This window comes from Apaloderma vittatum, unplaced genomic scaffold (assembly GCF_000703405.1).
Source record: "Apaloderma vittatum isolate BGI_N311 unplaced genomic scaffold, ASM70340v1 scaffold12399, whole genome shotgun sequence".
NCBI lineage: Eukaryota > Metazoa > Chordata > Aves > Trogoniformes > Trogonidae > Apaloderma > Apaloderma vittatum.
This window is the reverse complement of record NW_009733572.1, coordinates 9709-19608: the sequence shown is the minus strand read 5'-3', so window position 1 is coordinate 19608 and position 9900 is coordinate 9709. Positions and strand designations below refer to the sequence as shown.

The 9900-nt window shown below is 49.2% G+C and overlaps 1 protein-coding gene across 1 annotated transcript; it reads right to left on the bottom strand.

Moving 5' to 3' along the window:
* Positions 1–8349: 8349 nt before the first annotated feature.
* P2RY13 (purinergic receptor P2Y, G-protein coupled, 13) lies at positions 8350–9370 on the bottom strand. The gene is given in 2 exon segments (XM_009875950.1): positions 8350–8589; positions 8591–9370. Coding segments are annotated over 2 exon segments (1020 nt in total).
* Positions 9371–9900: the final 530 nt, after the last annotated feature.

Sequence of the window (9900 nt, the reverse complement as noted above, 5' to 3'; positions counted from 1 at the left end):
ATCTGCTGCTTTTCTCTCAGCCCCCTCAGCGCCAGCAGATGCTTTTTCTGCTCCTGAGGTCTCTGTACGCCCTTCGGCCTCTCTGCCCTGCTCTCCTCTCCCTCCTGCAGGAGCTGCCCCTCAGCCCCGGGCCGCAGGGCTGGTGCTGCCCCAGGGCCGGGCTCTGACCGGAGAGAAAGGGCTGGAACCGGGGCAGTAAATCCTGGTGGCTTCCGCCGGCTCCGGGGCCTGTGCTGCTGGGAGGGAGCTAGTCTGAGCAGCTGAATGCTTGCCTGAGCTTCCTGGTTTCCCTTTTGAAAAGAAGATTTCAGAATCTTCTTTAGAAAGATTGAAAAAAAGGCCTCAAAGACAGGCAGAGTTGCAGACCAAGCGCACTAGCGAGAAGGCAGATGGCCACAGTCCCTCTAATGCACGAAGGGCAAGTCATTTTTTAATGTACAGGAACTTCAGTTGTGCTGCTACTTGCAGTTCTTCATAACCAAGAATAGGCTTTTCAATCGAAAACACTGCCTAAATAGCGTAGGTTTCTGAAAGCACCTTACGTATTCCCCAGGCTTTGAGGCTAATCAGATGTATAGTTGGTAAGTTGCTTGTTCGGAGCTATGTGGTTTTTCCAGTGAACCTGACAAGTTTTAACATGATCCAAGTGAAGTATGAAGGAAGAGCACCTTTATTCTGTATAATATAATTAAGAAAATTCAGGTATGCTTTCCTTCAGCAAAAGAGGCATAAAGGGATACAGGATAAACCTTTTACAACAAATTCAGGTGTTACAGCTGCCGAATCTTACTTCATACAGAGTAAACTCTGTCAGGAAGTTATAGAAACCGTGAACCTTCCTGCACTATCTTAGAACAAATGATAAATAGAAAACCATTTATTTGCCTTTGGGAAAACGATAACGAGTAATGTCTAACGAATGAAGAAAAGGTTAGTAAAGTTACGCTGTACTCAGAACTTTTCACACTTTTGATTGATCTGACATTCAATTTATGGTTCCAAGTCTGGTTTTCAGCAGCTGCATCTTAATTCCTGTTTTCTTTTCCCTGGAGGGTGATTGAGAGCAGGAAGATTCACAGAACGACTTAGCAAACACCTTTCAGATGGTGAAAAATCACTTACCTGTCACCATTGTCGCCTTCCCCTTCTCCCTGAGCTGCATCTCGAAAGCGCCTCAGACTCCTCCAAAATGCGTCTTGAAACTACAGCAGGCATGAGAGCGTTCCGTGCGGCCGGGTCGCCAAATAAACCATGTCTGGGAGTAAGCTTTTTTGCTTCCGATGGCTTTTTTTCGCGATACCTGATCAGAGAGTCAAAATTCCCTTGGTCAGGAGTGACTGGAGCGACTGGCTTTCTCATTCCTGGGAATGACTCACATGCCCGGATAGGTGAGCGGCGCGGCGCGCTCCCGCTCCCTCCCTGGCTCCGCGGCAGCTCGGGACGCAGACGGTGATTCACCCGGGAGGTGGGTTCTTGCTGCTGGAGGCAGCAGCCTTCGTGCAGGGAGACGTCGCAAACGGTCTGAAGTCGTGTTCTACAGTGACCTGTGTAGCCGCTGTGCTGCTGCTGTTCGGTGAATGCGGTTCTGTCTGCAGGCTGCCCGCGGATTTAACGCGATACCAAAAAGTCTTGCGCTGGATAGATGCAAATGCCTGCTAATTGAGATTGTCGTGTCAGTTATTAATTTGACTATATTTAGGCGTCTTTAATGCTGTGCTTTGAACACGTCCTCTCTTCCAAATGGCGTATAGGATGAAAGCAAAATGATAAGTTTAACTAAACATTTCACTGAGAATGACCATACTGTCTGTATGCTGCATCCTTTGTACTGTTGGTGCTCTTGGTGATGGTGCCTGTGAGCCCGCTGACTCTTGCAGCCCTGCTGTCAGGGGTCCTGGGTGTGCCCGTGGTTAGGGTAAGGTGATTTAGCACCTTAAAAACATAGAAACGGTTGCAGCAGTGGTTATATGGGGATAAAATTTCGCTCTGTGTCAGTAGAGAATGAAGTGGTTAATTTCCCATTTCTGCCACCTTCTTGAAAAGAAAGTAAATATCTGTCTCCTTCATTAAATCTTTGGGAGAAAAGACTAAATAATCTTAATGCTGTGAGAGCAATGGCTGCCAGGTCACTTTTCTCAGACTGCTCTGTCTGTTCTGCCTGGACTTCTCCATACACATTTTTTTTCTTTTTTCCTCAAAGATCTGAGGGAGTGAATCCCCAGCTCCCCTCTACTCAGATGGGACAGCCTTCTGCTCAGGTGCCCTGAGAAGCTGCATGAGGAGCCGGAGCAGGGGTGCCTGGGCTGATTTCCACAATTCTGCCGGTGGGCAGGCTGCGAAATTCCCACTTGCCTCAGGACCTCTGCCTGAGTCAGGTACCGGTCCCTGATGGCAGGAGACTTCTGACACAGCTCGTCTTTGAAGACCGGCTTTTGCAAGGCAAAGCAGGTGATGCAAACGAAGCCAGCAGGGACACGTGCTATAAGGCTGTCATGTGTTTTCAGCTTTCTTACTGCCGGCTGCCCGACTCCTCTCAGGAGCTGGCTATTCAGACATCAAGTGACGGTCCCTGTGGCGTGGGACATGCTGGTGCGCACACACCGCCTCAGACAGTTCTCCTGGTGTTGGAGAACCCTTTTTCTGCTTGTCCTGTTTCTAGACTGATGCTGCCTTCTGTTTTTCCTTCCAATCGTTGGTTCACCTCCTCTGTGGCTTTCAGTCGTTTTCCACCCTAACACTGTTTGTGCGTAGTCGTGCAAACAAAACTTCATTCCTCAGCATTAAATCTGTTTTTCAGGTGTTTCTCTCCTAGCTCGGTAAATCTCTGTTAAGTGGAGACCTTGTTGTTCCTCTGGGGACCGCACGAGGCGGTTTGCCCTGCCCTTTCTCCTGGGGCTAGGAGGGTATCTGTCTTTGTTCGTCACGCTCTGGATGGGCTGTGTGTGTGCTGAGCTCTTTGGCTGAATTTCAGCGTGATCTGGTTTACCCAAGGACAGGGTGCTGTGCAAATTCTGTGCTGATTTTGGGGCTGGTCTCATCTCCATTCTGAGAATTTGGCGGAGGGGGTTTAATTTAAATCTCTTCGTTTCTTTGCCCTTTTGAGGATTTCTCAGACATCTTCCCCAAGTCAGACCTGTTCATGCTCAGCTTTGCGTTGTGCCTTAGCACCACTTTTTCACCACCAGGGTCTCCTCTCCAGTTATCCCTGGTGACGCAGCCGTTGTCCAGAGGGTCTGTTCTTTGGCTTTGCTGCAGCTTAGCCCTGTCAGTACCTGTGGTAGAGCTCTGCCACTTTAAGCTCCGACAAGGTGACTTCTTGGTCTTTTCCCGTGAGTCTCTGGGTGTCCCTTTGTGAGGCAGAGTTCTGCGAGGAGGGGTTCTCAGGCTGGGTTCTTGAAAATTGGCTGGGATTAGACTTCTCAAAATTCCCTTCTTTCAGAAACCTTGTTCTCAAGCTATGTGTGAACAATTTAATAGTCGGTAACCTGTGAATGGAGTACACGGGCCAAAGTTTGAGTGTTAAGTGGTCAAATGATAAATGATTTCAGAAGAACTATGTGAGAATGGGATTTTTTTGTTGGTTTGTTTTTTGAATGTGGTGCAATGGCACATGGACTTTTTAAAAAGTCTCTGTGTTTTGGAGTATGGGTAAAAATGGGTTAGAACCCCCTGTCATAGCATCCCCTAGCAGGCTTTTAGTTCAGACGTGCTGTTTGGGTGTTCTCAGACTGGGACAAGTCAGGACTGGCCAGCACATGAAAAGCAGATGCTGTGCAGCTTGTCGTAAAAACAGCGCGAAGGAGCTCTGGAGCTCTGATGCAAAGAAAGCTGAAGGCTAACCTATAACTTTGCTATTGTTCACATTATTTAAAGGTTGGATGTCTCTTTTTGTGTTCTGGTGATTAGAGAGCAGTTCTCGGATTTCATAAGAGCCCAAACGTTATTACAACAATTATTGTGTTGCTTCATTCCAAAACTCCTTTACTATCGTATTTAGCAATATGAACTGCAGGGTAATTTTAAAAGCAGATTAGCCACCAGGATAATGTACGGGACTGGCTTTTTCTTTATTTTAAACATAGAAAAGTGGTACCAGGATCAGAGCTTGCAACACTGGGAGGATTCCTGCAGCGTTACACCCTCAGACGTGCAGGGTGGAGGTGCCTTTGTCGGTGGAAGTGTCTTTACACTTCCCCTTTCCTTAGGTGGGTCACTTTGAACGCCGTTTGGGTGGCTGTTACTAAAAGTGAAAGAGGGAGGAAAGGAGCTAATTAAGACCTGACTTTTACAAAGCCCATTTCTTCTTTTTTTTTTCTTTCCCCCCCTGTATCCTCCAGTTCCTGGTGTTATGCTGACAGGTAACCCGAGGTTGCACGCTGTGGTGGCCGCTCCCGGCTGCAAGCTGAGGTCTGTTCCAGTGCCTTTGGCTTTCCCGTGCAGCCGCCGGCTCCGCGCGTTTCCGTGTCGTCCTGTAGGTAATAGCCCGGTTGCTCGACTTGGCTTCCCCGCTCTTATTCGTTATGCAAGTGGCTGTTTTGCATTTCTAATTAATTCAAGTGCTGCTCTATGTTCTGAGAGTTTTCTCAGTACTCGGAGTTGCAGGAGCCGCGATGGAGGGAGGTATATCGCTCTACCGGAGAGTTGGGACACGTTTGAAGGGCAGAATTTGTCTTTAGGCATTTGGGAATTAACTTGCATCCCTCGGAGGAGAGGCAAGTCTGATACAAAGTCTGGAAGGCTGGATGGGGTGTGTTTTAGGCAAAAGTGTAATATATTTCCTCTTTCTGAAATGCAAGTAGAATTAAAAAATACAAAGAAATTTGTGTACACCTTTGTGTACACAAATAAGATGGATTTCCTACAAAACTTTTGCCTTATAGTTCCTGTTTTGGGAACCCAACAACCTGTAAAAAATGTTTAGAATTAGTGTCAGTAGTTTTAATGTGAACCCTGGACCACAGAAGCCTGGGAGCAGGTTCATTTGTCTGAACAAGTTAAGGCCTGGGGCCAGTTTTCCAGTTTCTGGGTTGTCTCTTTCTGCTACTCCAGAGCGCAGCCGGGCTGGGCAAGTGGATGTGTGGATGCGGGAGGGCACGTGTGGATGCAGGAGGGGACGTTTGGATGCGGGAGGAAGGGGACGTGTGGGTGTGGAAGGAAGGGGACATTTGGATGCGGGAGGTAGGGGACGTTTGGATACGGGAGGAAGGGGGCGTGTGGGTGTGGGAAGGGGATGTGTGGATGCGGGAGGAAGGGGAGGTGTGGATGTGGAAGGAAGGGGACGTGTGGATGTGGAAGGAAGGGGACGTGTGGATGTGGAAGGAAGGGGACGTGTGGATGTGGAAGGAAGGGGACGTGTGGATGCGGGGGGAAGGGGACGTGTGGATGCGGGAGGAAGGGGACACTTGGATGCGGGAAAAAGGGGACATTTGGATGCAGAAGGAAGGAGACGTTTGGATGCGGGAGGAAGGGGACGTTTGGATGTGGGAGGAGGGGGACGGTTGGATGCAGAAGGGCCGAGCAGCGCTGCTGCCTTGCGTGGTGCCGGCTGGGCCGGGTGCCCATGAGGTGGGAGCGTCACTCGTGTTGCTGTCACGTGCAGCTGCTGGATCTCAGGAAAGGAAAAGGTTCTCTCCGTAGCTCCTGGGACACGAGTGCCAGCACCAGCCTTCTCAAGTTAAACTGAGAGAAAACCTGGATTTGGAATGACTGTGACCATTGCATTGGATGCGCTCGTAGGCTCTAATGAATTACAGAAATTCTTTGACTGCACTAAAGAAATCTGTAGCGCCCAGAAGAGCATCTAGGCTGATGGCTTCCTCATCTCTGAAAGAAGTCTGTTCTCAGAAACGTGTCTGCGTTTTGGTCGGATGTAAAACATAAAATACTGCTTTGGGAAATTTTTTTTTTTTTGAGCCTTAAAAACCAGAGACCTAAACTTTGAGATATTTTAACTGTTACAATTCTTACTTCTATCTGGAGGCAGAAATCTAAAAACTTACAGAAAAAACCCTGTAAAATCCTGAGCGTTAGAATTTAGGGTACTTTTTTTCTGTAAGTGGATCAGCCAGATGTCCCATCCTCCCTGTCAACCTCGCTTTTCTCTGCCCCAGAGTTTGGTAGCTCTGGTTCCCTTTTACCTACCTGAGAAGCTGCAGCTGGAAAACAGATGATTAAGACTCCTCTGAAACCTTTGGCACACCCCTTATTTAAGGAGCAGCTCAGCCCATTCTGTGGTTACACCCACCCTTAGATGCAGGCTCTGAGTCCTGAGCTGCGTGCTGCCAGCACGGGTCTGCGCACAGCGGTGAGTGAGCGTTGTATTGCAAGCAGTAGAGATGAGGAAAAAAGCCCCCAAACTTCCACAGTGGAGTAAGTCTTCTGTCCTTCAGCATTTTCGTAGGTTATCACTGCTTAATTGCTTATTTTATGTTACCGCCTTTCTCTGTATTAACCACAAGAATGGGCCAGAGTTCTAAATGCGGAGCTGCAGGTACGTCTTTGCTGAGAGTCCAGGGAACCTCCGCGTTGGCTGTGCTGGTCTGATTCTTTTGGGAGGGGAAGGAGCAAGCTGCAAAGTTTCATGCTGAATTCTTCCCGAGTATACCCAAAGCTCAGGACCACACCTGCCTGGTGGAAGATGACAACTGGTTTACAAGCCATCTGCTCCTGGCGTTCCCTCTGTCCACCACGTTGGTTGCTGTGCCACGTCAACGGGTTTAGAGAAACCAGGCTCCTCGTACCCATCTTGAACAGTGGTGGCTATTTTAGCAGCTAAGAATTAAATGCATGTACTCTTAGTGAAGCGGCTAAATTAATCCTATTAGAAATGGTAAGTGTGTGGGGAGAGAGGAATTAATTCCTGAACAGCAGTTAATCCTGAGAGGAAGACACGGTTTGAGATAAGGTTGATTTGTAGGGAAGTGGGGATCCCACAGGAAGCTGATTGGGGATTAGTTCAGTTTCGAGTTGTAAAAGGGTGTTAGAGTTACGAGAAGGATGTGGAGAAGACGCAGTGTGTGGGAGTTGCTAGGTAAGACGTACATCTACCTGTGTGGCAACGGCCGGGGAATCCCAAAGGCAGAGGTAATGAATGCACAGAAATGTAAAGACAGCTTTGAAAAAAAACCCGCGCTGCACAGAGCAACCTGTGTGATGATGGGAGGCTGCTGTAAGTATTTAATTTCTAAAACCAGCCATCAGGTGGTGGTGGCCGTGTCTGGCAGGGCTGAGGAGGCACCGGGCTGGGGCAGAGCTGGAGAAGCAGCGCGGTTTGTCACCGAGGGACGTGGCTGTTGTCTCAGCACGATGCTGGGGACTCTCGCTCCACGGTGTCTCGGCTCCACGGTGTCACGAGGCGTTTTCTGGACAGGGAGGCTGAGGCAGGTGGCTTCCCTTGAGAGGGGTGAGCAGGCCACTGAGGGGAACATTTCAGGCCAGGGATGGGGCGGGGACGAGGCTGCCCTGCGCAGCATCTGCTGCTGGCCCGGACGAGGAGTGTGCCCGGGGGAACTCGGGGTCACCGACTGCGTCCTGCGCCAGAGCCCCTGCTGGGAGCAGAGAGGAGGGATGGTGGAACAGCGCGGGCGGGAGGAGAGGAATTGCACCTGTGAGAGAGAGAGGAGGGAAAGGGAGGGACATGTCCTCCTTTCCTCTGTCAGGTACGGTTCCTCCTCTGCCCTGCCCCACGATGTGCCGCCCAAGCCGACGCCTGGTCTGAGGCTTCCTGACACACAAAGTCAACAGCTCTGACTTTTAATCCCAAATAAAGCTAAGTTGTCCTTAGAAGCAACCATAGTCAGTAAGCTGCTTAAGTGTTAAGAAGTAAGGTGCTTTTTGCTTAAAGCAGATAGAATTATTCCATAGATTGTCTTTAGTTATGGGAAGGTATTTTAATTCCCAGGTTACGGTTTGTCCGTAGCCTGATGTGGGTGTGATTTAGTGACCAAATCAGAAGCACCTCTTCTCATTCACGTTGCAGAGCAGTACAAGGGTGCCAACAGCTCACTGTGGGTTTGGGCCATCATCGATGCTGGTTTTCTCTCTGGAGTGGGGTGGCTGGAGGTCTCTGTGGTGCCCAGGCGGTGGTGGGGAGGGGGAGGTGAGGGGTGTCCGCGAGGGGGCACAGCGTAGGGGGAGGCCAGCGTTAAAGCGGGGCCAGCAGTTTGTGACAACCTTTTGCCTCTTAAGGCTCAGCAGCTAGCATGACTAGGGAAACCTGTTATGCTGTTTTTATTAAATGTTAATATTACAGTACAACCCGCCCTTTGATTTTTTACAGCAGAAGTAAAACAAATTATTTTTTAACTTCTCTATGAATATGCAGAGACTGTCGAGCGCGCAGCTGCGGAGTCAGGATTCCGTGGGAGACAGCCGTGTGTCCAGTTCGGTTTTGGGGCTTGTGTGAACTGTTTTCCGAAAGGTCTTTACTCGTCTGTACAACACCTTTTCCACAAACGGCTTGCACAAGAAGAGGTATATGAGGGGGTCCGTGCAGACGTTGGTGGCAGCCAGCCACAGGGTGCTTTCCTTGGCCACAAAGAGCCGGTTCTGCAGGCGACCGTCCATGCGGGTGCTCGTCTGGCTCAGGTTTGTAGGGAACCCTGCTGAAATGGAAGGGGGCAAAGCATAAGAAAAACACGGTGAAAATGATGAATACTTTCCCCTTGATCCTTTTTTCACTTTTGTTGTCTTTCTTCTGTGTTTTTATGTAAGACTCGTATACCTTTTTGGCTATAACTGTATAAAACACAAACATGAGGATGAGAACGGTCCAGAAGATGAACTGACAGATGTAACTGACGGCCTCGTGCCATTTGAGTCCCAACTGACTCTTCAGCGAGGCACATTTCTTCACGGATTGGGGCGTCGCTTTCTTGTTCGATAAGATCATGTTAGGCAGAGAGATGGCGAGGAAGAAGAGCCAGACTAGACCCGCCAGGATCTTTGCTGAGGTCAGGTTTTGCACCCAGAACTTCCCAAAAGGTCTCACAATCTTGAGAAATCTGTCAGAAGCAATGAGACCGAGCAGCACAATGCTGATGTACATGGTGTCATAAAATACGACGGCTGAGAAGCGACAGACGAAGGCTTTGAGTTGCCACGGTCCCAGGCCAGAGTCCGTCAGGATTTTCAGAGGAAGCATCAGGGTCATTATAAAATCAGAAACTAAGATGTTTTTCAGGTAGATGATGAAAGTTGATGTACTTGGAATATGGAAGAAAGCCCAGCAAGCCAGGCTGTTCAGTACGAGTCCGAGGAGGAAGACGAGCGTGTAGAGGACTGGGAAGACCAGGTGGGTGACGGTGGTGTCTCGGTGGCACCGGGCTCCACTGGAGTTGCTGACGATACTCTCGTTTGCAAAGTCTCCCATTGTTTGAACTAGACTTGGGTGAAAAGAGAGAGAAGACAGAAAACGTAACATTCTGCATTCAAAGGTACGCGTTCCTTACGGTGACTGGCAGGTTTACAAAACTAAAACCTGAGTGTCCATTAAACAGACTGACTGATCTCTCTTCGGATTCATAGGAAATCTGAATCTTTACCCAAGTTTAAGTTGTTTACAGACTAAACGTCTGATGAAAAGTTAAAGCAGTGCGTGTCCATTATGGAGGTGTAAGATACTATAATAGCAAGGGGTAACAGCAGATTGCCCAGGGCACCAGCTGTATTCACATGGAAATCTTGACATGGAGTAGAAATCTTAGAGCTGTGGCCCAAAAGCAAGGCGCTCCTGGAGGAGCAACCAAGCACGCACCATTTTTAGCTCTCTCGGCACAGATTTAAATAACGTTTTCAGGTCCATGCAGCTGGTTATCAGCCTGTCCCATCTGAAAGCCCGATGACCGCGTGCCCCGACACACCACGTGAGCGCTCCCGGCCTGCGAGTACCTGAGCAAACCT